We start from the raw sequence: 26570 nt of genomic DNA on the forward strand, positions 1-26570 counted from the left end.
TTATGAATAAACCTTTAGATTTTAGATTCTAAAGAATTGCAACAGCGTGATTTGTGGGTAAGATCTGATTTGTATATTGACCTGGGTCTGGGGCTTGATTCTTTGGGATCAAGAGAACCTTTTTCTTTTATTGGGGTGTTGGTTTTCATAACCATTTATCCCCAGGACGAGCGGCACTGGTGGTGATACTGGGAGATTGGAGTGTCTAAAGGAATTGCCCCTGTGACTTGTGGTTAGCCAGTGGGGTGAGACCAAAGTCCTCTTTGTCTGGCTGGTTTGGTTTGCCTTATAGGTGGAAAAATCCCAGCCCTGGGCTGTAACTGCCCTGTTTAAGCAATTAGTCCTGAACTGGCACTCTCAGTTGGGTCCCGCCAGAAACGCATCGTTACACCAACCTAAACAATTTAAGCCCATTGTTTCTTGTCCTATCCTCAGAGGTTAACAAGAACATTTTTTCTCTCTCCTCCTTGTAACAACCTTTGATGTACTTGAAAACTGTTATGTCCTCCCTCAGTTTTCACTTCTCCAGACTAAACAAACACAGTTTCTTCAATCATCTCTCATAGGTCATGTTTTCTAGATTTTTAATTATTTTTGTTGCTCTTCTCTGGACTTTCTCCAATTTGTCCACATCTTTCCTGAAATGTGACACCGAGAACTGGACACAACACTCCAGTTGAGGTCTAATCAGTACAGAGTAGAGCCGAAGAATTACTTCTTGTATCTTGCTTACAACACTCCTGCTAATGCATCCCAGAATACAGTGTTACACAGCTGACTCACAATTTAGCTTGTGATCTACTATGACCCCCAGATACTTTTCCACAGTACTCCTTCCTAGGCAGTCATTTCCCATTTTGTATGTGTGCAACTGATTGTTCCTTCCTAAGTAAAGTACTTCAAACCATTTCTCCAGTTCGTCCAGAACATTTTGAATTTTAATCCTATCCTCAAAAGCACTTGCAATCCCTCCTGGCTTAGTATTGTCCACAAACTTTATAAGTGTACTTTCTATGCCATTATCTAAATCATTGATGAAGATATTGAACAGAACCAGACCCAGAACTGACCCTATGGGACCCCACTCGATATGCTCTTCCAGCTTGACTGCGAACCACTGATGACGACTCTCTGGGAATGGTTTTACAACCAGTTATGCACCCACCTTATAGTAATTCCCATCTAGGTTGTATTTCCAGCTCTTTCTTCTCTGGTCATCCACTACATACTGATATTTTTACACTGCTGTTGCTATTCTTGCCTCTCTCTCTCTCGTGCTGATTTAGTTGCATCCTCCTTCACAACCAGATGTTAACCCGTCCCCACTCCCTCAGTCCTCTTTAAAATAGTCTTGCAGTGCAGCACATTGAATCCACCATGAGAGAGTTGCTGATATGCACATGGATTGCCCAGCAACTGTAGCCAATCTCTCTCACCTTTCCCCTCCAAGTCACTCACAGATCAAGACATGATGCTGTGATATGATTTCAGGGCTTGGGGGAGGAATGGTTATTCCACATCCAGGGGACCGCTTCTTTCCTGTCAGCCTGGCTCCTCCCACTGAATTCTCTGATACAGCAGGAAGTGGCCTAGCATAAATTAGCTGTGGGTTGCTCTGCATGTGGTTTTAATGTCTTCCTCGAGGTCACAACATGACCTGATCTGACCCAACTAACTGTGATACAGCCCCAGCTATATTTCATAGGCAAGTGCCTTTAATCTGGGAGGGGAGAGAGAGTGCTGCTTTTCTAATAAAGTTAGATAATTGAGGCTTGATTCATAAAGGGATTTAGTGCCTAACTGCCACTTTAAGCACCAAAGTCCAACATTTAGGCACATTGACATTCATAAAACCACTGCTCAGCTGCTGCCCAACCCTGTAGGTTCCTAAAGTCCCCCAGGTACTTAAGTTTCTAAAGACCCTGGGGTACCTAAATTTCAGCATCTGGACATGCACACAGCTGCCTCAGTCCTACCACCACCTCACAGCTCAGTGCCTATCCCGGTGCAGGACCCTCAAACTAAGCATTCTCTCGCCTATTTCACCTGCAGGGCCTGATGTGGTAGGTGAATTCTGCACACCTGATTGACTAAGGGAGGAAGCTGACAACTTCCTTACAACCTTTAGGCCAAAGATTAGGGTACTCTCCTGGGATGTTGGAGACCCACGTTCAATCCCCCCTCTGCCTGATGTGAAGGATTAGAAGTTGGCTCTTCCCCCTTCTTTTGTGAATGCCCTTCCCACTGAACTAGAGAGCCATCCTCACCTCTCTCTCTGGCCCAATGAATATTTAGTTATTTATACACAATGGACCAGCTTCAAGAGGAGAGATTGAGGGAAACCTGGATATCCCACAGTCCAGGGATTAAGGTACCCTTCTGGGAGGTGGAAGATCCAAGTTCAAATTGAAGTTGGGTCTCCCACATTCTGGACTGAAGAGTATAAGGGCCTGTTCTGCCTTCTCCTCCTACATTTCTTCAAAAATAGCTTAGGAGCTATCACATTCCATGGTGCAAACCAGATTAGTGAGGGGCTATATCACCACCTGGCTATAACTTGAAGGGTAATCTCAACGCATGCCCAGTCCTGAATTTTTCCCAAAATGTGTGTTCTGCAGTGTCCAGCTCTCTCCTGGACAATTCAGATATTAGAGGTCTGTTGCCCCTGTAAGAGGTCAACATACAGTAGTTTGCTGCTTTAACTGGATTTACCAAGCAATTCGTTTAAACACAGCACTGGATTAAACAGTTTTGACTAAAGAATAAAACAAGTTTACTTTACAGAGAGAGAGAGAGATTTTAAGTGAGTACAAATACAAGGCATTAAAGTCAAAATGGTTTCGAGAGAAATAAAGATAAACACATTCTAGTAACGAAAACTTAACAAACTAGACTTGGTTCAAGGTAGAGCTCTTTTTACATCAGTGGTTCCCAAACTTGTTCCACTGCTCATGCGGGGAAAGCCCCCACTGTTCCGAGCTGGCTTGTTTACCTGCCGCGTCCGCAGGTTAAGCCGATCGCAGCTCCCAGTGGCTGCGGTTCACTGTTCCAGGCCACGCTGCCATTGGCTTGGAGCAGCTAACTGCAGCCACTAGGAGCCGCGATCGGCCGAACCTGCGGATGCCGCAGGTAAACAAACCAACTCGGCCCACCAGGGGCTTTCCCTGCACAAGTGGCAGAACAAGTTTGGGAACCACTGTTCTACATATTCCCAGCAATGTGGCAAATCAAATTCTCAAGTCAGAATCTGCCCTCAAAGTCCAAAAGGCTGTTTTCTTTGTCTTGTTAGGTGAGACAGACAGACAGAGATAGAAAAAGAGAATCCCTGGGGTAGTTTTGCCCCTCACTTTTGTAGTCTTTTATCCTTTGAAATGCATTTTCCTGAGGGTTACCCCTAGATTGGGGTTCACACAAGAAACATTTTGATGGCTTTAGAGTGCGGCTACCAAATTTTGCTGGTCGCCGCTCTGACAATTTTTTCTAAAATACTTATTTAGCTTTAGAAAAAACAAATGAATATGTGCATATACATGTCCAAATCATTGTAATTTATGTAGGGTTTTTTTGCAGACAATAATAAAAATTATGTACAGGTGTCTTTATTCTTTACTGGACCTGAACAGAATAGAAACAAAATAAGGTGCTTTGCACGTTCTTGTCTTTTTTGTTGTTGTTTCTTTTGTTTTTGTGGTTTCTTTTTTTTTAAACTTGCTAGTTAGTAAATCTGCTGCTGTGAAAAGTGATATTTGTACATTTGTTAATATTTTTCATAGCAGACTTACTAGCTAGCTGGGGGGCAGTGAAAAGTAATACAGAAAAACATACAAATATCACTTTTCACAGCAGACGTACTCAGGCCCAACAAGCCGAGGGACAAATTAAGCCCCAGATGGAGAGGTGAGTAAGGAGGCAGCAGGAGCCATGGATGATTGGGGTCAGGGGGTAGGGGAGGCAGCGAAAGCAAGGGCTAATGTATATGGGGGTGAGCCCAGGGCTGGATTCCATGGCCCTGCAGCCGGGGGACAGAGCCCACCATCGTGCAGCCAGAGTCCAAAGCCCCATAGTCAGCGCCTGGGGCTGGAGGAGGCCGCAGGGGCCTGGGGCTATGGTGGGAGTGGTGAGCCCAGGGCCAGAGCCCAAAGCCCCACAATCAGAGCCTGATGCCTGCCACCCCAGGGCTGAAGCAGAAGCCTGAGGCCCACCACCTCTGGGAAGGTGGGAACTCATAGTGGCTGCCTGCTCCTCTGGTGTTTGTGGCTCCAGAGGGGGGCAGGCCCCAACCTCTGCTGGCAGTCCTGCGGAAGGGGTCACTGCTTTTTCCTCTCCCCAATGACTGCCCAGGAGGCTGTGGCCACAAGAAAAACCCTTTGTGGCCACATTTGAGAAACACTGTTCTAGTAGGGTTGCCAAGGGACTGTGGCGGCTCCGGTCAGCACTGCTGCCTGGGCTCTTAAAAGTCCAGTCAACAGCACAGCAGGGCTAAGGCAGGCTCCCTGCCTGCCCTGGCTTCGCACAGCTCCCGGGAGAGACTGACATGTCCCTGCAGCCCCTAGATGTGGGTGGGATCAGGGAGACACTGCATGCTGCCCCTGCCCCGGGCACTGCTTCCACAGCTCCCATTGGCCAGGAACCACAGCCAATGGAAGCTGCAGGGGCAGCGCTTGCGAGCCCCGGCAGCATGCACCACAGAGAGCTGCCTGGCCACGCCTCTGCCTAGGGGCCAGACATTGCAGTCACTTTCCAGGAACAGCACGAAGCCAGGGCAGGCAGGGAGCCTGCCTTAGCCCCACTGCGCCACCAACCGGAAGCCACCTGAGGTAAGCACTGCCTGGCGGGAGCCCCCACCCTGAACCCTCTGCCTGCCCCAGGTTGGAACCCCCTCCTGCACCTTAATTTCCACCCAGACCCTGCACCCACACTCCACCCTCTGCCCCAGGTCAGAACCCCCTCCCGCACCCAAACACCCTCCCAGAGTCCACACACCCTCCCACACCCCAACCCCCTGCCCCAGCCTGAAGCCCCCTCCCACACCCTGAACCCCTGATTTCTGGCCCCACCCCAGAGCTCACACACTCCTCACACATCCCAACCTCCTGCCCCAGCCCAGTGAAGTGAGTGAGGATGGGGGAGAGTGAGCAATGGAGGGAAGGAGCTGGAATGAGTGGGGAAGGGGCCTCAGAGAAGGGGGCAGGGCCTCGGGGAAGGGGCTGAGAAGGAGGTGGGGCAAGGTTGTTCAGTTTTGTGCAGTTAGAAAGTTGGCAACTCTATGCCCTAAATAAAGTTCCTTCCGACTGTGAGGAATGAGGCAGGAGTCTTGTGGTGAAAAAGGTTCCATGCTATCATTTGGTAAAATGCAGATTGATCTTTTCCTGTTCCACTTTGCTGTCAACGAATGGCCACTTGAGCGGGGATTGCCAATCAACTTTGACACCTGGCTAGAGGCATGAGTTTGTCTTTTGAAAAACAGGTTTACTCCCTCCCCAGACTTGTCTGACAAACACATTTCAGTCATAATTCCAGCATATGTTCATAACTTTACATATAATGTTGTTACACACATTTCATCATGATATTCCTGACCAGTGAGTTACCGGTCTTCAAATGGTACCTCACAAGGCATATTCTGTGCAAAAGATTATTACAATGATGTGTAAAGTGTGACTACAGAGGTACATTCAGCCACAGGTGCCTAATTCCTGGAGAGGATTCATGACTGGAAATACCAAACGGAGATAGGAGTCTCCTTCCTGCCTGGACTTCAGTGCCTAAATTTCTTTGAGGGGCAGGGCTTAGGCCACACTTCTCTCCTCAGTATTTCCTATTGGTTAGTTTAGGCAGCTCCCCACTCAGCCTGCTGGCTTCTGTGGATTCAATTCTTAGGCACCTAACTCCCACCACGCATGGTTTAGGGAGCTTGGCTCCTATTTCAGAGTTGTGAATTCCTCTGGGCAACATGGCACCTAAAAGTTAGGCATGGCGATAATGAGGCTGCAATGCCTAACTCCCCCTGTGGATCTACTGCTTGGTTCCTAGACAGTGTTGTGATATGCCCTTTAGAAATGCACTTAACAATAATTGTTATAAAATAAAGTTGCAATAGAATGAAGATGATTAACACTTGAGTTCAAATTGCTTCCCTTTGTATAGCAATCCCAGACAGAGAGGCTCCTAGATCAACAAAGAGCGAGGCGGAAAGTCTCCCACATAATTCCCAACTGACTGAGCTAACAACAGAGGAAGGAGATTCAAAACCATCTTTTTGAAACCAGGGACTTGATTCTACATTCACTTACATGATTTCTACACTGGTATAACTGCAATGACTTCAGTGGAGCTACTCCAGGCTTAAACCAGTGTGAGAGGAGAATCAGGTCTGAAAAAACAAGTTACAAACAAATTGTAGTTGAAAAGGAATGAATCACACTGATGTGTGCACACTGGCTGAGAGCACAGTTTGTCCTAAGAAATACATAAGCCTGTCATGAACGAGTAGGAGTAAGCTATGCTATTTTTGTTGTCCCTGGGAGGGAAAAAAAACATTAATACTCTGTAAGTGCAGAGCCGAGCGACTGACTAAAATCACCACAATTTCTAAGTATTTGGAGTCAAATGCTGGCTTCTGTACAGATTTTGGGCTGTGCACTGGGTAGATCCATGAAGGCCAGAGACAGGAAATAATGGCTCCCAACTGGCCACAAATTAGCTGTAGAACAGCTCCATGGCGGCAATTGGAGTGTAGTGGATCTGCTAGTCCCTCCTCCAGCCTGCCTGGCACACACAAATACTTTACATACTCAGTCCCAGGAATCTAACACAGAACTATGCAGAGCAGATGGTATGCTTCTCCTGGAATCCTGTACTCCACAGCCCCACCCACCCTCACCCCCCGCATGCTGTGGAATCATGCTGGTTCCAGTGTCATTGGGATATTTTGTGCCCAGAGTGCAGGGGTGCAGCAGTTGCCCCTCAGTGGCCGTGAACCCAGGGAATTAGTTTTGGGAAGTCATGGAATGCATCAATTAATTACAATTTCATTAAAAATGGATTCTGTGTGTTTTAAGAGTGAAGTAATTTAATATTTAAGAGCTCTGCACTGAGGCACTATTAATGAGCACAGTCATCATTAAACTGAAATGTTTTTGGGAACAACTGAAGCTCTGCTTTCCTGCATTCAGAATATAAAATACTTGGCAGCAAGTGGGTGAGTAGATATGTACTGATGTATTTCAATGATTCTCCAAAATAACTCCCTATTCACAGGGATGTAAATGAAGATGGGAGTCTAAAGAAATAGTACAACTCTAGTACATTGTGTTCTGTTGTAACTGATCATGTGGGTGAGAAAAAGGTCTATAAATATTTGGGGGCTAAGAACATAAAAACAGCCGTACTGGGTCAGACCAAAGGTCCATCTAGCCCAGTATCTGTCTACCAACAGTGGCCAATGCCAGGTGCCCTAGAGGGAGTGAACCTAACAGGCAATGATCAAGTGATCTCTCTCTTGCCATCCATCTCCATCCTCTAGTGAACAGAGGCTAGGGACACCTTTCTTTACCCTTCTTGGCTAATAGCCATTTATGGACTTAGCCACCATGAATTTATCCAGTTCCCTTTTAAACATTGTTATAGTCCAAGCCTTCACAACCTCCTCAGGTAAGGAGTTCCACAAATTGACTGTGCGCTGTGTGAAAAAGAACTTCCTTTTATTTGTTTTAAACCTGCTACCTATTAATTTATTTGGTGACCCCTAGTTCTTGTATTATGGGAATAAGTAAATAACTTTTCCTTATTCACTTTCTTCATACCACTCATGATTTTATATAACTCTATCATATCCCCCCTTACTCTCCTCTTCTCCAAGCTGAAGAGGCCTAGCCTCTTTAATCTTTCCTCGTATGGGACCCTCTCCAAACCCCTAATCATTTTAGTTGCCCTTTTCTGAACCGTTTCTAGTGCTAGAATAGCTTTTTTGAGGTGAGGAGACCACATCTGTACACAGAATTCGAGATGTGGGTGTACCATGGATTTATATAAGGGCAATAATATATTCTCAGTCTTATTCTCTATCCCCTTTTTAATGATTCCTAATATCCTGTTTGCTTTTTTGACCGCCTCTGCGCATTGCGCGGACATCTTCAGAGAACTGTCCACAATGACTCCAAGATCATTTTCCTGACTCGTTGTAGCTAAATTAGCCCCCATCATATTGTATGTATAGTTGGGGTTATTTTTTCCAATGTGCACTACTTTACATTTATCCACATTAAATTCATTTGCCATTTTGTTGCCCAATCACTTAGTTTTGTGAGATCTTTTTGAAGTTCTTCACAATCTGCTTTGGTCTTAACTATCTTGAGTAGTTTAGTATCATCTGCAAATTTTGCCACCTCACTGTTTACCCCTTTCTCCAGATCATTTATGAATAAATTGAATAGGATTGGTCCTAAGACTGACTCTTGGGGAATACCACTACTTACTCCTCTCCATTCTGAGAATTTACCATTAATTCCTACCCTTTTGTTCCCTTTCTTTTAACCAGTTCTCAATCCATGAAAGGACCTTCCCTTTTATCCCATGACAGCTTAATTTACGTAAGAGCCTTTGGTGAGGGACCTTGTCAAAGGCTTTCTGGAAATCTAAGTACACTATGTCCACTGGATTCCCCCTTGTCCACATGTTTTTTGACCCCTTCAAATAACTCTAATAGATTAGTAAGACACGATTTCCCTTTACAGAAACCATGTTGACTAGTGCTCAACAGTTATGTTTTTCTATGTGTCTGACAATTTTATTCTTAACTATTGTTTCGATTAATTTGCCTGGTACCGACGTTAGACTTACCGGTCTGTAATTGCCGGGATCACCTCTAGAGCCCTTTTTAAATATTGGCGTTACATTAGATAACTTCCAGTCACTGGGTACCAAAGCCGATTTAAAGGACAGGTTACAAACCTCAGTTAATAGTTCTGCAACTTCACATTTGAGTTCTTTCAGAACTCTTGGGTGAATGCCATCTGGTCCCGGTGACTTGTTAATGTTGAGTTTATCAATTAATTCCAAAACCTCCTCTAGTGACACTTCAGTCTGTGACAGTTCCTCAGATTTGTCACCTACAAAAGCTGGCTCAGGTTTGGGAATCTCCCTAACATTCTCAGCCGTGAAGACTGAAGCAAAGAATCCATTTAGTTTCTCTGCAATGACTATATTGTCTTTAAGCGCTCCTTTTGTATTTCGATCGTCAAGGGGCTCCACTGGTTGTTTAGCAGGCTTCCTGCTTCTGATGTACTTAAAAAACATTTTGTTATTACCTTTGGAGTTTTTGGCTAGCCGTTCTTCAAACTCCTCTTTGGCTTTTCTTATTATACTCTTGCACTTAAGCTGGCAGTGTTTATGCTCCTTTCTATTTGCCTCACTAGGATTTGACTTCCACTTTTTAAAGGAAGTCTTTTTCTCTCTCACTGCTTCTTCTACATGGTTGTTAAGCCACGGTGGCTCTTTTTTAGTTCTTTTACTGTGTTTCTTAATTTGGGGAATACATTGAAGTTGGGCCTCTATTATGGTGTCTTTAAAAAGGGCCCATGCAGCTTGCAGGGATTTCACTTTAGCCACTGTACCTTTTAACTTTTGTTTAACTAACCCCCTCATTTTTGTATAGTTCTATCTTTTGAAATTAAATGCCACAGTGTTAGGCTGTTGAGGTGTTCTTCCCGCCACAGGGATGTTAAATGTTATTATATTATGGTCACTATTTGCAAGCGGTCCTGCTATAGTTACCTCTTGGACCAGCTCCTGCGCTCCACTCAGGATTAAATCTAGAGTTGCCTCTCCCCTTGTGGGTTCCCGTACCAGCTGCTCCATGAAGCAGTCATTTAAAGTATCGAGAAATTTTTCTCTGCGTTTCGTCCTGAAGTGAAATGTTCCCAGTCAATATGGAGATAATTGAAATCCCCCACTATTATTGGGTTCTTAATTTTGATAGCATTTCTAATTTCCCTTAACATTTCATCATCACTATTACTGTCCTGGTCAGGTGGTCGATAATAGATCCCTAATGTTATATTTTTATTAGAGCATGACATTTCTATCCATAGCGATTCTATGGAACATGTGGATTCGCTTAAGATTTTTACTTCATTTGAATCTACATTTTCTTTCACATATAGTGCCACTCCTCCCCCTGCACGACCTGTTCTGTCCTTCCGATATATTTTGTACCCCGGAATGACTGTGTCCCATTGATTGCTCTCAGTCCACCAGGTTTCTGTGATGCCTATTATATCAATATCCTCCTTTATCACAAGGCACTCTAGTTCACCCATCTTATTATTTAGACTTCTAGCATTTGTGTACAAGCACTTTAAAAACTTGTCCCTGTTTATTTGTCTGCCCTTTTCTGACGTGCCAGATTCTTTTTTATGTGACTGTTTATCATCTGATCTGGCCCTTACATTATCCTCTTCCGTCCTCTGTTCCTGACTGTAAGCAGAGTCAGGATGAGCTCTACCCTGACATCTGGTGGTGAATTATGGGCAGTGTGGAAAGAATTTCAGGGAGTGTGGAAAGGAATTTCAGGTATTTGCATTGGCACACCCACCCCGCCTAGCATAGCCCACGGCAGCCTGGGATGGTTATTTTGACAGCTCCGGGATCCCCAATTTCTTTGTTATTTGGAGCAGGAGGAATAAAGTGTTGTCACCTGATTATGTGAATGAGGAACTATGAGACTGCTTTATGACAGAGATGACTCAACCTCAATTAAGTGGTACTCGCTAGACAAGGGACATGGGTTCCACAACCCAGTGAATTGAGAGAGGTTGGGGACTGGTGTGTGTACCTGATAGTCTGGGCCCCTTTTGAGGGCCTGGAACACCAATTGCACATCCTCCTCTCTCCACTGTTAAAGAGTAGAGCTAATTTTGATTCCATTAGGAGTCCATCTAGAGACAGCTGAGCTGAATTCATGTTGGGCCAATGGTGCACCAGCACCGGGGCTCCCCTACTACGAGCTGAAATCACTGAGTGCTGTGTTAACTAGTGGGGGAGCCTGAAGACCTATTGCTAAGCGACTGGCAGAGCGGAGCAGTTTGCAGCATGTTGGAGCAGCCCATGGAACAGTGAGTGGAGTGGAGCGGTTTGCGGGGACGGCTGGCGTGGCTCACGGGTCAGCTGGAGGAGGGGCACAGCTGGTGTAGTGGAGCTGGTCGTGGTGAAGGCTGCAGCAGAACTCCACAGAGAGGCAGAGCAGTTGGCCCTGGCCCACGTAAGGTGCCCCTTAACACCCTGTGTGCCTCCCCCCATTTCCACCCAGGCTGGGGGGGTAAAACTCTGCAGATAAACTTTTGAATTCTGGGGTGGCACTGACCAGAGACTTTCGGATTGTTGGACTTTGGGGTGATTGGACTTAAGACCCAAAGGGGGAAAGGACATTGCCAAACGTACTTGGAGGTGGGTTTTTGCTTATGGTTTGTGTTATAATCCTGTTTGTGGTGTTTCTCCAATGGGATGCCGCATTGTTTCCCTCCTTTATTAAAAGGATTTTGCTACACTCAGACTCTGCGCTTGCGAGAGGGGAAGTATTGCCTCCTAGAGGCGCCTGGGGGGGTGGTATGTAAGTGTCCCAGGTCACTGGGTGGGGGCTCGAGCCGGCTATGCATTGTGTTATTGAAACAGAACCTTTGGATACTGAACCCGGCCCTTGTTGCTGCCAACTCAGAGGGGCAGAAGGGTTACATGACTATAACCTGGAGATACCCTATCATCAGACTCTCCCCTAAGAGAAGTCTGTGTCCGATCCACATGCTCCTCTGCAGCAGTCGGCTAGATCAGTGAATAGGCCAGACAGATAACAATTGAACTGCAAGGAGAAAATGCTTGTACACCAGGGTCTAATAGCTCTATCCTGCAAAAAACAGTTATGGGTTTACAGGCTACCTAGACTCCAAAAGGCTGTGCAGCACATCAGCCTATTCAGGAGAAATGAGATCTTGCTGTACAGAGCTCCCTTCCTCCCACCACAAATATAAAAAAAAACACTACCCAAACTTTATGCATCCAGAGTAACAGAATATTTTAAGGTGTGGTGATAGTTCATGTAAATGAGCACCTCATTTTGCACAGCCCACTACCCCAATGAGAGGCCCTATGAGGAGAGAGGGATGGATCTTCAGCAGCCTGTGGCACAGGTTACCAAGCCGCCATATCTCCTTTTAGAGCAGGAAGTTGGGTCTGGGAAGTTCCAGCACTTCCAAAGTTCAGGTGAAAATCAGTAAGAACTGAACAATAGCTTTTGTAAAACCTGGGAATTATTCAGTAAAAATTGGTAAAAACTGAACATGACAGGGCCTTAATTACAGGCAGTCACTATCACTCTGGGCCACATTTGAACTAGTCACCTTGAGACGGAAAACTAAAAATCCCCTTAACAAATCACCCAACTTTAGATACCTCTATGCATGAAGATGATGTTTCCACCAGATGACAACTGAAGCTATTAGATTGCAAAACCAATGAGCTGTTGGGGTAACAAGGTGATTACTAAACTCTGGCTGAATGGAAGACAACAATATACCACAAAGTCAAACACTTAGGTATGTCTACATGTCAAGCTCGGGGTGTGATTCCCAGATCAAGGAGACATACTCGTGCTAGCTCTCTTCAAGAAAGCATGCTAAAAATACAGCATAGTGATGGCAGTGCAAGTGGAAGGAGGAGCTAGCTGCCCTGAGTGCATGCCAGAGATCCTAGGTGTGTATGCACACTATTGTGGCTACATTCTACTTTTAGCACATTAGCTGGATAACAGCTAGTATGAGTATGTTGCTTCAAGATGGCAAGCACTCCTCCCAGCTCAAAGTGTAAACCAATATCTAGTTTTCATCATTACAAAGTCATTCCCCTCCTCACAAAAGTGTTTTTTCAATACACATTAAACTGTACTTCAGATCTTCACACATTTAATTATAATGCATCTATTTTAACATCCAACAAGGTTGTTACAGGACTTTTTAAAATTATAATTCTGCTATCCTTAGCTTATTTTATTTTTTAAAGTCCAAAAAATATTGCTTTTAGTCACCATGACAACACTTCAGAAAAAGAGTTCATTCTGCTGCACTCTGAAACACTTCACATATTATTTCTTAGCAACCACACCGGTACACAGAGGTAAAAAAAAAAAACCTTTAATCTATTCTTCACTAAAAATTATTTAGGAAAAATTACACACATATTAAAGAGAAATCCAATAAAATCGTACAGGTTTAACGTAACAAAGAAAGCAGGGCTAGATTTGACTGGTTGAAGTGAAGATATTGACTCCAGTGGTCTTAGGATCAGGCTTTTTCACAATGTTTCTCTAAAGCCCTTCCTACAAGTTACTTCCATTGTCTTCCTCCCCATTTCTTTCACATATTGTTCTTAGCATCTTTCTTGCGGATAGAAAAGCGAACCAGATGTTTACCACTTTCATCACCAGCAACACTGTTATATCAAATGCAGTACAGTAAACCAAAAAGCATTGTTAAAAGAAAGGTTTTTTTACAATTTTATATTCAGAAAATGCAAAACTGAACATGTAGATAATTTCATTTTTAGAGCTCAGAATCAATCCCAAATTCCAATTGACAATGCTTACCTGTTAATAAGCCTTCTACATCCTAATCTATCATTATGTGACTACTGAGATGCTTCTCCTTTCATCTCCAACTGACAGGTAGTAAAGCCAGTAATGGTTTAAGAATAAGAATATCTATTTCTGCATTCTTAGTACATAATTTTGTGACTGATGAAACTCAACTAGTATTCCTATAGGGAGAAATAATGGTTCTTCATTTTGCAGGTTTGCAAGGTTCAAACTGCAGCAGAACTGCGTGGCACAGCATACTACAGAGAGAACATGCAAAGAGACTCTGCACACTCTGCTTGCCGTGGAGCAATATTTAATCTATCAGCTGAGACCCAATCTGTACACCCTTCACTCTTCCCCTAAGGGCTCCCAAAGCTGACACTTGAACTTCAAGGGATCAGCAGGAAAGATCTTTGTTTAATTTCCCTCATAAAAATTCTAGGCTATTGGGGAGAGATGCCACTTCTGCCTTGCCTGTACCAAAAACTAAAGCCAGTCTAAAATGCAGTAGATAGTGGCTGAAGTAAAATATCTATCCTGAGCTAAACATAGTCCATGGCAGTTAGTCATCTCCTTTCACTGGTCATCCCTTTTGAACCCTTCTTAGATGTTTAGGTGTTGGATTGGATACTAATTAAGTCTTTCTGCCAGGAGGTTGTTTTCTTGTTAAGTGTCTGGTTTGTATTGCCTTGAGATACTGTTTTATCCATTCCATAACAGGGCTTCCAGCCACAGACTTTCCTGTCTAGTGTTGCTTCTCACAGTAACTTTAGTAAGATGAGGCCCTGAAACATAAACCCTTATCAGAGGCCCAGTATGAGGCCTGAGGCTTGAACTAAAGTAACGGTCAAGACTTTGCTAACATAAAGCAAAGTTAAGCTGTGAGCCAGAGGCAGGCCTTGCTCATAGAAGCTGGCAAGGAAAGGGCTGATGCTGCAAGAAGATACATACCTAAAAGGTACTGAACACGACATATCAGAACACTCCAATACTTGCACATTCCACACAGATAACAAGGAACAGGTTGACCTATCCCAATGACAAGGCCAAAAGGGTAATATGATGGATAGAGTTGTTTTGTTCGAACCAACATGTACAATGTGCTACGTAGTGGGGTTGTACCTTACTACGTAGAGGGGTTGCACCTCAATATGTCAGAAGTGATGTGTAACTTGTTTGTACCTGTGTTTTAGAATGCATCCCTGGGGCTGTGTCTTTGTCCAACCTAGGGGGAAGTGGAAAGTCCTGCCACTGACTGAGCTGAGTCCATTGTCAAGGGAGCACATATGTACTGGCTAGCTGCACCTTAGTAGCATCTTGGACTTCATTTGCCCGGGAGCTGGAGACTGTGTATCTCTAAAGGCAATAAACCTGGCCGACGTGCCTTTGTACCTTACTCGAGTCTGTGGTCATTGGGGGTTCCCTCAGGATCTGCTGTGTCAGCGATCTGCGCAGAGCTGGGCCAGCACACAGAGGAACACACACACGCAGCCAATTGATACCAACATCGAACAGAGCAGAGCACCACACTGGTAGCATCTGACAACAGTAACTACAGTATTTTTTTGAATTAACCTATATCACATGAAGTCTGGTATACGAGACCAAAATCTGTGCAGAGCCTTTCTTACTGAACTCATTTATAGAAGAAAATGGTTACAGATTTGAAGCCTGGGCTTATGACAAGACTGTTTTCCCTGGGCTATTTGGGGTCCCCTACATGCTTAGAATTGTCCAGGCCAAGTCTGATAATAGAGCAGCTCTAATAAGATTGCTATCCTATGTCTCTCAGGCTCAGGATTGTAACACTGCTTATGTTACCATCATTTTTCATCATTATTCCAAGAATGCTGCTGATACCTTTGATATCCAAGAGGACTGTCAGGCCATTACAGACCATACTTAATGGTGAAACCATGATTCCATGTTGCATTACATCATGGAAGAAGGAGGTTGCTTCTACAAATGGCTGTCTTGAGTGACTCAGATTTCACCTTCAGAAGAACATAATGGCCCTACTGGGTCACATCAAGGTTCCATCTAGCTCAGTATCCTATCTTCCGACAGTGGCCAGTGCCAGGTGCCCCAGAGGGAATGAACAGAACAGGTAATCATCAAGTGATCCATCCCCTGTCACTCATTCCCAGCTTCTGGCAAACAGAGGTTAGGAACGCCATTCCTGCCCAGCCTGGCTAATAGTCATTAATGGACCTAGCCTCCATTAATTTATCTAGTTCTTTTTTGAATCCTGTTATGGTCTTGACCTTCACAACATCCTCTGGCAAGGAGTGCCACTGGTTGATCGTGTGTTGTGTGAAGAAATAATTCTTTTTATTTGTTTTATTTGCTGCTTATTAATTTCATTTGGTGACCCCTAATTCTTATGTTATGAGTAGTAGTAAACAACACTTCCTTATCTATTCTCTATACCAGTCATGATTTTATAGACCTCTATCATATCTCCCCTTAGTCATCTCTTTTCCAAGCTGAAAAGTCCCAGTCTTATTAATCTCTCCTTCAAGGAGGCTTTCGCCTGTATCTGCCCTCTCTGTGCTCTGAGAACTCTAGCTACATACTGTCAGTGGAGTAGCAGTCATCAGAACAGCAGTATAGTGAAAAAGAAAAGAGACTTTTCTAAGATCTCTATCAATCTCTTTGTTCAAATTGTCTCAGGCAAAAAATGTTGTTTTATAGAGTTGAATATTTCTCTTGGTGCAAGGCTGTGCTCCAGGTTAGACCTTCTTAGAATGTCTCAGAAGCAAAGAATATCATATCCATTTGGAAGGACCAAGAAGGAAGAGGAAGCCTGAAGAACTGCTCCTCGCCACGTGGACCTAGCACCTCTCTCGGTGCTCAGGTTTCTCAAGGCTCTCCATAGCCCTATCCTCCTCAGATTCATACATTTTTCATTCATTCCTTTCTCTTTGTGAACAAACCATAGAGCACTGAGGAACTCAGTGAGAATCAATTTCCTCAGCAGAGTTAACATAGTCACTAGTCTGATAAAACAGGATTCCTGTATTTCTTTCCCTTTCTGGGACATACTTCAAATAAGCTGTTTTCATAAAAGTAAATGTTCTAGGTTTTTAATAAGAATTTGAAGACTTCATCAAGAGCTGCTTCTGCTGTGATTGTCCTCAAGGAAGCAAAGAAAAACCTGGAGTAAAGTTCACAACAAAGACAAATGGCAGGAGAAAAGGAAATCTTACTGGCTCTCCTCCCTGTCAAATGGAAATGAAAGGAGGACCAAAGCATCAGTAGAAAACTAATGCACTGCAGAATCTTTTAAAGTTGATCCTTAGGCCAGCAATGTTAGATTTAAAATTAACTTAATTTAAAATCTGAAAAATTAATAGATTTATCCACTTGATAGTTTAGAAATACAGTATTTTTAAAGTAACATTTTAAGTAAGTACATTGCTATAACATCTGCAATTTGTAAATGTATTTTAACTTCTTTAGAGTTAAGTCCTAATTAGCAAATATAAACAGTTATTTAACAAGTATAGTAATAATCTCTTAAAAGCAGCAAAGAGTCCTGTGGCACCTTATAGACTAACAGATATATTGGAGCATGAGCTTTCGTGGGTGAATACCCACCTCGTCGGATGCAATAATCTCTTATACATCTAATAGACATGAGTTTCTGACAAAAATAATTTTTAAACTTCTACTTTTGTTATTTTCTTCAGTTTACTTAAGCAACTGTTTTAATGAACGTTTGAACAAGAGAGTTTTCACTGGGCAGTTTTTCACATTATCATCTTTTCTACAGATATTTTTAAACAATATTGCCATCTCTTAGTAGAGGTGCCTTCTGATGAGGTGTAAAATAGAAGACCTGACCACTTCTTGTAACTGAAGTTTCCATAGAACTTTGCATAAGAATTGAGTTGTTAACTCAAGGCCAACTTTCCTCCAGATCTAATATTCTTTACTTTATGATATTCTTTAATAAAGCGTTGTGGAATGTTGCTGTGCACAGCCTAGAAGTGGCTGCATCTGAGTGATAGGTGAAGTGATCCCTTCTCCGTCTGATGTACAGGATATTGGTGTCATTATTTAATATTTGTAAAAAGCTTGGATATCCTCAAATGAAAAGGTGCTAGAGATTTGTGCAGTATCATCAATATGAATATATATCAAGCTGAAGCTTCACTTATGCCATGGGAATTTCGAAACAACACTAATCTTTAGGGGAAAGTATGTATGTCTACTTAGGCCATGTCTACACTACAAACTTTAGTTGATGAAAGTTACATCAGCGTAAAGCCCCTGCAGTTGGTATATCACTCATGCCCTTGACTGTTGTCTCCTTGTGTAGATGCTGTGTGTAATCAACAGGAGTGCTTGTGTTGGTACACAGTGCGGTGCACCAAGGGCGAGTATCCTTGGGTGTGCAACTCACCCTCATCCAGCGTACTGTCTTCTGGCAATGCATGGTGAGGCAGAAACGAGTCATTCAGGGTGACAAGAAGCAAGGGGTCAAGTTCCCATTGTGCAACTTTCTACATCCCCATATACTATCCAAATCGTATTATTTTCACAGCTTTTTTTAAAAAATCCCACAAACTCACATGGCACTTTTCGTTGTCTGCCATCTCTAACAAAAGCATGGAGCCTGCACAGCTTTGCACTACTGTCATGACCATTGCAAATACAGGATGAACTATCCTCCAGTATTTGCACAGCTGCAAGAAGAACCGCAGCAGCAGGGGACATGACAATTTTGTAGAGGACAGACTGCTGTGGGACATTGTGAAAATCAATTCAAGATTGTCGGGGGCATTCACGGAGCAGCTGCAGATGGTGGAGTCCTGCTTCTATGCCTAAGAAATGAGCACTGACTTGTGGGATTGCATCATAAAACAGGTTTGGGATGACAACCAGCGGCTGCAGAACTTTTGGATGTGAAAGGCCACATTCCTGAATCTGTGTGCCAAGCTTGTCCCAAATCTCCAGCACAAGGATACCAGAATGAGAGCTGCACTGACAGTTGAGAAGCAAGTGATCGCACTGTGGAAGCTTGCAATGCTGGATTGCTACCAGTCAGTAGGAACAGGGGCGGCTCCAGCCCATAGCACGCCAAGTGCGTGCTTGGGGCAGCATGCTGGTCGCCGGGAGGGCGGCAGGTGGCTCCAGTGGACCTCCCGCATGCATGTCTGCGAAGGGTCTGCTGGTCTCACGGCTTCGGTGGAGCTGCAGGACGAGTGGACCCTCTACAGGCACGCCTGCGGGAGGTCCACCGAAGCCGCGGGACCACCAGACCGCGGGACCAGCGACCGGCAGAGCACCCCCGCGACATACCACCATGCTTGGGGCGGCGAAATGTCTAGAGCCGCCCCTGAGTAGGAAATCCACAGTAGGGGCCATTGTCACGCAAGTGTGTAGAGCTATTAATAATCTTCTGTTGTGCAGGACTGTGGTTCTGGTAACATACAGATGTAATGGATGGATTTGAAGCAGTGGGGTCCCAAAACTACAGATGGCAAGGATGTCCCTGTTTTGCCAACAGCGCACCTTGCCAGAGAGTATATCAACAGAAAGAGCTACTTTTCTCTGAGTATGCAAGCACTGGTGGATTACCAGGGAAGTTTCATCTATGTCAATATTGGCTGGTCAGAGAAGGTGCATGATGCTCGCATCTTTAAGAACACAGGACTGTTCAGAATGCTGCAAGCAGGGACTTTCTTTTCTGACCGGCGGATTACCATTGGCAATGCTGAAATGCCAACAGTGACCCTGGGGGACCCAGTCTACCTCTAGCTATCCTGGATCATGAAGCCGTGCACCAGCCACCTTGACAGCACCAAGGAAAGATTCAACTAGTGTCTCAGCAGGTGCAACATGACAACTGAATGTGCTTTTGGTAGACTCAAGAGACTCACTAGATTAGATCTCAGTGAGAAAAATATCCCAAAGCTTAGAGTTACCTGTTGTGTGACACTTATCTGTGAGGCAATGGGGGAGGGGGTGGGAAATGCTGCTGGGGAGGAGGTGGAACGGCTGCCTGCTGAGTTTGAACAACCAAATACAAAGACAATTAGAAGAATTCAGCTAGGAGCTATATGGGAGAGGGAGACCTCGAAAGAGCACTTTAACAGTCAGCCCCAGTAATACAGTGTGGGAGACTGTGTTCTACCTAGCACCGAAGTTTTGGGTGCGGTTAGGAATTGTGTGGTGCCTAGTATACATTTATGAACATAACACTGTCTGTTAATGCACCCATTAATTTTGCAGTACTTGCTGTACATTTATAATTATTAAACTGTGTTTGTTGCTGACTCTATGAGTTCTGTTGCCCTGAACAATAACAAGTAGTGGGTGTTTTTTAATTAGGGTGCTAGACATTCTGCAGCATATGTTGCGAAGTAATAAAGAGGAATTATTTTCCAAAAAATAGATTTTCATTGCATATCAGAACCAGTGGAAAAAAACCATGTGCAATTGAAAAGCAAATATAATTAAAACTTCCATAATAAATTAACGGAACAGATTCTAACAAGGGAAAAGAACAGTAATGTCCATTTCAGTTAATTTTGCCTACACATAAAGCAACAAGTCTCTCAAGGGCAAGGCATGTGAAGCTGTTGTTGTCCTCAATGTCCCCTGGGATGGAGTTGGAGGATTAGGGATGTGGCCCCCAGTGTCACATGGAAAATTGGGGGGAGTAGGGAAGTGCTAAAATGGAGTTCTCTATGGACTGCAAAAGGAGGCGAGCCTATGATTGTTGAACCTGTAGGTCAGCAAGACTCTTCAGCCATTTTTGCTTGCTGCCAGAGAAGCCCCATTATGTCCTGATGCATCTCCCTCTCAGACTCCTCAGTCTTTCTTCATCCTGTCTGAAATATTCACCCTCCAGGCCTTCTGTTCACAGTCCAATGCAATACTGGCTTCCAGGATCTCAAAGAACCTCTTCCTGAATCCTCTTTTTTTTCCCCTTCTTATCTGGCTAAGGTGGTCAGTGGGTGTGGAGGGGAACCCCTCCAGGCCACAATGGCAGCAGCTACAGATAAAACACACTAGTGTATAGTCAGAACAGAAAGCGAACATTTCAGAACTTCCTTCCCTAGCTCCCCTAAAGTTTAAGGCATGTTTATTGACATTTCAGCTTTTGGAGAGCCTGTGCACACCGCCACTCAGAGCGCCAGCCATGGTGACAACGGCCCAGCAGGATCATGGATTGGAATGAGGAGGGAATTGTTGGGTTGCATGAAACAATAAAATTTCAGCCCCTATTTCCACGTGCATCAGTGCAGGGCAATGGCCCTGAGCACTGGCACTATTTTCCACAGGCGGTGGTGATTTTGGCTGATACTTTTGGGAGAGGATTGCAGTATTTCTTCCTCTGCAGAAGACACTTTCCCACATCAGTCTGAGATTTCTTCAGCTGGCACCATTGCAGTAAACAGGTGCCTATGGGCCCATGTGGCTTCAGGATGCCAACATGGGCTGTACTCTCCGTGCCTTTGCTACCCTCACAATGGTGCCAGCTGAAGAAATCGCAGACTGATGTGGGAAAGTGTCTGCAGAGGATGAAATAAGGCTGCCATCTCAAGAAACTTTTGGGAGAGGATTGCAGTATATCTCCATGAAAGTTTCATTGAGATCTCTCAGGACGATTCAAGGGAGATCCCTATGTACATAAACTGCTCTGCATGGCCCCATCTAATTGTACACGGGAACAAAAAGCAGATAACAAAATACCTCTGTTTGTTGTACCGCTACTTCTTCTAGTACAAATTTTCATTAATTTGCTCATTACCTGTGTCCTGCTACACTGGGGTCGTGCACTACCCGTACATTTAAAACATTGTAATGGGAAATGCATTCACACGCTTCCTTGAGATTCCTCCCCCTGCATTGGGCTCGCCCATGGTTGGATGGTGGGACTGACTAGACTGCGGGGGAGTCTCAAAACAGATTCTGGCTTGCGGCAATGCTTGACTCCCTGGTTGTATATCCCCATCCTCCTCCTCGCCATTCATGGCAGGGGGTCTCTGACTTGGGTTTCTCAGAGGTATCCATGGTGCTCTGCAGGGTCCTGGTGGGGTTTCTACCAAGTATAGCATGTATCCCATCGTAAAAGTGGCAGGTCTGTGGCTCGGAACCCACACCAGATTGACTGTTGGTCTCCCCGGCCTTCTGGTGCATCTGCTGCAGTTCCTTCACCTTCATGCGACACTGCTGCCGATCCATGTCATATTCCTTCACCTGCATCCTCCATGCAATCTGCTTGTAGATGTCCATGTTTTTACGACTGCTTCATAGCTGGGCCTGCACAGCCTCTTCTCCCTACAGGCCCAAGATATCCAATATCTCCTGTCTACAGGCCAAAGCACATCTGGAGGATGTAGCCTGCATGATCGGTCGGGCAGCTGCAAACCAGGGAGAGTCACAAAGTGTGCTCATCAAGCTGGACAATCAGGAACAAGCATTTTAAAAATATGTGGGGGCTTTAAAAGAGGAGGGGGATGGCTTTCAGTATCTATGACCCATGGACAGTGGAGTTCACCGTTGTAACCAGATTGGTCACTGTCAGGCATTGTGGGACAGTTGCTGGAGAACTCTGAGGGTTGACGTAGGTAACATGGTGTCAACACTCACACTGCATCAACCATAGTATGTTGACCATGACTCAGCACCGTTCAGAGAGGTGGTGTTATTGCATTGTTGCAATGGGGTGCTTACGCTGGCAGGAGACAAAAATTGAATGTACAGCACAAGGCAACATATGTCAACCTAACTTTGTAGTCTACAGAAAGCCTTAGTGAAGTATTCTCATTGCAGCTATAGCCTACTAGAGTGAACATTAGGCTAGGAGTCAGGAGTTCTGGGTTCTAGTTCCGACTGTGCTACAGACTCACTGTGTGACAATGGGTAAGTCAGTTAAACTCAGTCTATAAAATGCTTACATACCCTTGGTAAGCATTTGAGATCTACAGAGAAAAGAGCAGAATATAAGCGTACAGTCTCATTATTGCTCATGTAACCAAGGCGAGCAGGAACTGACCCTGAATGTTGTCTAACAGACTTGAATGCTTGAGGCTGATGAAGACTAGAACACTGTTAAAAAGTAAGCGGGGAAATGTATTTTTATAATCATTGTCTCACTCATAATAAGCCACAGATTATTTGGATGTAAATCAAGTTTATGCAAGGACATTTTAAACAACAACAATCAGTCTTTGTCACCTTTCATTGGACTGAAAACATAATGTGGGTAAACTTCTCTTTTAATGCCAGTTGTATATTGTGATAATGCAATTACACTGATCAACTTGAAAGTGTTTATAAAGAAACTGATATGCAAATGATCCACCACTGAAGTGTAGCCACCTTCAGGCAAGCAATGCATTAACCAGGAGCTGCACTATACAACTGTTTATGAAAGAAAGTAGAGAGGAAACAGCAATGGAAACGTATGTAGAACTACATAGTACATAGTTATCCAAACTTGAATTTGATGAAGACATCAGTATTAACATGCCTACTAATGCTATATATGAATAAATCTATTTTCTTTCACTAAAGATAACTCAGACCACAATGGAGATGCTGCATTCCTGATAATATAATATATAGAGCCAAGAATTATGATTGTTTATATTCAGCTGCCCATTGTTTAATTGATGATTTGCCAAAATTCTGAATATTTTTTCTTTAAATTTGTTTTACGTATCTATCACTACAGAACTACAGTATCATGCTTTTAATTTCTCTTTGTAACCAGGTCGGAACTGAACAGTGTTTTGTATGGGTAATAATTCTGTAAATTCCAATCTCACTTAGTCACAGAATGTAAAATATGTACAAGTGTGGGCATTATTCCTCTGGCTTACTTTTATAGAACATAGTGACAAAAGTTAAAGGGAAATTTGAATTTGGCCCAAAACTTAAATGCTGTAAAAACAAGATTTTATAAAATCTAAAAACAGAAATATTCTAATTTTTTAAACGTTTCAATGAAAACAGTTGTTTTCAAGTAAATGAGCATTCATCTGCAGTGTCTGACTCCAAAACATTACAGAACCAAGAACTTAAAAGTCAAACTGACTTCACTGATTTTCATTGTTCACGCTGAGAGAAAAGTAAAAAAACAAGCAGAACATAAATTATGGAAATTAAATTGCATTTTTAAAATACATTTATTTGTAATAGCCAAAGGAGTTATTGGTAACATATGTAAAGGAATGTATTTGTTTATAACATATGTTTTTAAAACAATATTGTCCCTTTAAAAAGACACAGTTTGAAACCAAGACACCATTTTTTGAGAGAGAGAGAGAATGTGCGCGCGTGTGTTAAAAGCGGCGTGGAGAATTGTATCTGCCCCATGTTTTGTAGGTTTTACAACCACATTTTCTTATCCTTTAAAATGTTTTTCTCCCATGTTGCTGTGTGAAACACCCATACAACGAACAGGGGAAACTGACTAACTAGCTATTGCCCCAGTCCTGTTCCCATTGAAGTCAACAATAAACTTCTGTTCATTTTAAGGGAGCAGGATCAGTCCCCCTCTATGATGGAAACAATGAAACCAAGTATATACAGAATGCTATGAAATGTATACAGCACGTAAGTATACCACAGGACATTATTTTCCCTGTAATCTCTTTCACTTATATGAATCTTATGTGTTTCAAGTGAAAAGACTTCAGACAGAAATATGATTTTTAAGTTGATGGTGTCCTTTTAATTTCTAAGTTATTGTGTACTGTCACATCATTACAGCATGAGAAAGTAACTAAATTTAAACTGTATCACAATCAACCCTCCACAGTCTCCAATCACAACCTTTTGAGTGTGATGACACCATGAACAAGTAATTCCTACAGACCCTCCAGGGCTATGAAGAGAAAATGCCAGGCCACTTTAATATTAATCAAAGGCTATGCCTAAAAATCAAACCAAACAAAATACAAATGGGGGGGAGGGAGAGACAGCAAAACTACATTACATAATAAGCCTCCTAACTACTACATCTAACCTGTAACACTTCGCATGCACATTGCTGCAACACACACCATAACCGCTGATGGCTGGAATCAAGCCATAGACTTCAAGCGAATGAATCCGACAGACTAAACCCATCTGTTCAACTACTTCACCACCTACTAGCCCAGGGGTAGGCAACCTATGGCATGTGTGCCGAAGGCAGCATGCAAGCTGATTTTCAGTGGCACTCACACTGCCTGGGTCCTGGCCACCCATCTGGGGGGGGGCTTTGCATTTTAATTTTAAATGAAGCATCTTAAACATTTGAAAAACCTTATTTACTTCACATACAAGAATAGTCTGTTTCTATATTATAGAAAGAGACCTTCTAAAAACGTTAAAATGGCACGTGAAACTTTAAATCAGAGTGAATAAATGAAGACTCAGCACATCACCTCTGCAAGGTTGCTGACCTCTGTACTAGCCATACTACAGTCATGTCTGTCCAAGATGTACTTACTTGTGCAGTTATGTACTGTATATACATGGGTGATTTTTGTTTGTTTGTTTGGAGTGGAGTGCATAGGTGCTGGAACTAAGGGTACTGGCGCACCCCCTGGCTTGAAGTGGTTTCCATTATACAGAGGGGTTACAATTTGGTTCAATGGCTCTCAGCCCCCTCACTATAAAAATTGTCCCAGCACCCCCTGGAGTGTTAGAACTGAGTATTAGTCCTACTAAAATAATTCAGCAGAGGGATGGGGAAAACAGGCTCTTAGACTGCCTGGAAACCAGAATAGCCTCGCTCCCCGCCCTATCCACCCATCCACCCACCAGTGTCATGCATCCAGCGGCTTTTGGAGGGAGCGCAAGGCTGACATACACCCAACCCACCCCCCGGAAAGCTACTGTCCGCACACGCGGCCCACGTGCATTCGGGGCGCGTTCCGCTTCTCACTGCTGCGCTCAGTGTGCCGACAAAACCGAGCTCCCCGGGTCCCCAGCCCGCGGCCCCCAGCGCCTCTGCGCGGACTCGGTGCCCGGCCGCAGGGGCTGGGATCATCTGCTGCTGGAGCGATGCCCTGGGCACCAAGGCAACGGCTCCCTGCGGCTGCATCCTCCCCGGCGCATCCTCGGCTCCCCGGAGCGGGGCAGCTCTGTCAGGCAAGCCCCCACTCGGCCCCCGCCCAGTGAGCGCGGCGCACCTGCCGCCCCGCCTTTACCTTGACACTGGCGTGGCTGGTCTGGGTCTCCGCCTCGGTGCTGCTGCAGCAGCGGCGCGCCCCGGCCCGGCCGGCGGCCGCGGGCTCCCTGCGCTCCTGGCGGCGCGGGCGCGGGCCCGGGCAGGGCGGCGGCTGGCGGCTCTGGTAGGCGAGCACCGAGGGGATGGAGTCGGCCGCGTCGGTCTTGACGAAGAGGCCGTGCAGGGTGGCGGCGGTGCCCTGCGAGAGGGCGGCGGTCTGGTGCGGGGAGGTGGACTCGTCCGAGTCCCGGCAGTAGATCACGCCGCTCTGCGAGACGTGGATGCTGGGCGCGCAGCCCATCCCGCTCCCAGCCCAGCCGCAGCCCGCTGGGGGCCGCCGCCGCCCCTGTGCAGCTCTGCCTGGGGCACCGCCCGCCGCCGCTCGCTGCCTGTGGCGCTCGCCGTGCCGCTCTCTCCCATTTATCTCCTCGCTGACTCCCGGCCCCCTCCTGCGGGGCTCGCGGCGGGCCCTCTTCCCCGCACAGCACAGAGCAGCGAGGCGGCAGCTCCCCCCGCGCCGCGAGCCTGGGGTCACTTGTGGCGGCGGCCGGAGGCGCCTGGCTAGCTCGGCGGGCCCTCCCGCCCCGGGTCAGGCTCTCTCACCAACTGCAGAGTAGCATGCCCTGTGCACCGCCATCCAGGACAGCCGCCTTTGCGGCGTCTCCTGCTCAGCTCTCTTGGGCGCCTTGATTTCAGTTTACCTTCCACCCCACCCCCCAGTGTCCCCTGGAGTCTCCTCCTAAACCTCTCGCTGCAGCTGTGACA

General features: G+C 44.9%; 1 protein-coding gene across 1 annotated transcript in view; it reads right to left on the bottom strand.

Moving 5' to 3' along the window:
* The window catches only part of PDE8B (phosphodiesterase 8B), a 154684-nt gene extending 128578 nt beyond the window's left edge, over positions 1-26106 (bottom strand). Inside the window, exon 1 of the mRNA XM_050943749.1 lies at positions 25786-26106. Coding sequence (XP_050799706.1) covers positions 25786-26106 — 321 coding nt within the window. The remainder of the gene's footprint in view (positions 1-25785) is intronic.
* Between the last annotated feature and the right edge of the window lie 464 nt (positions 26107-26570).

Source organism: Gopherus flavomarginatus, chromosome 3, assembly GCF_025201925.1.
Source record: "Gopherus flavomarginatus isolate rGopFla2 chromosome 3, rGopFla2.mat.asm, whole genome shotgun sequence".
Lineage (NCBI taxonomy): Eukaryota > Metazoa > Chordata > Testudines > Testudinidae > Gopherus > Gopherus flavomarginatus.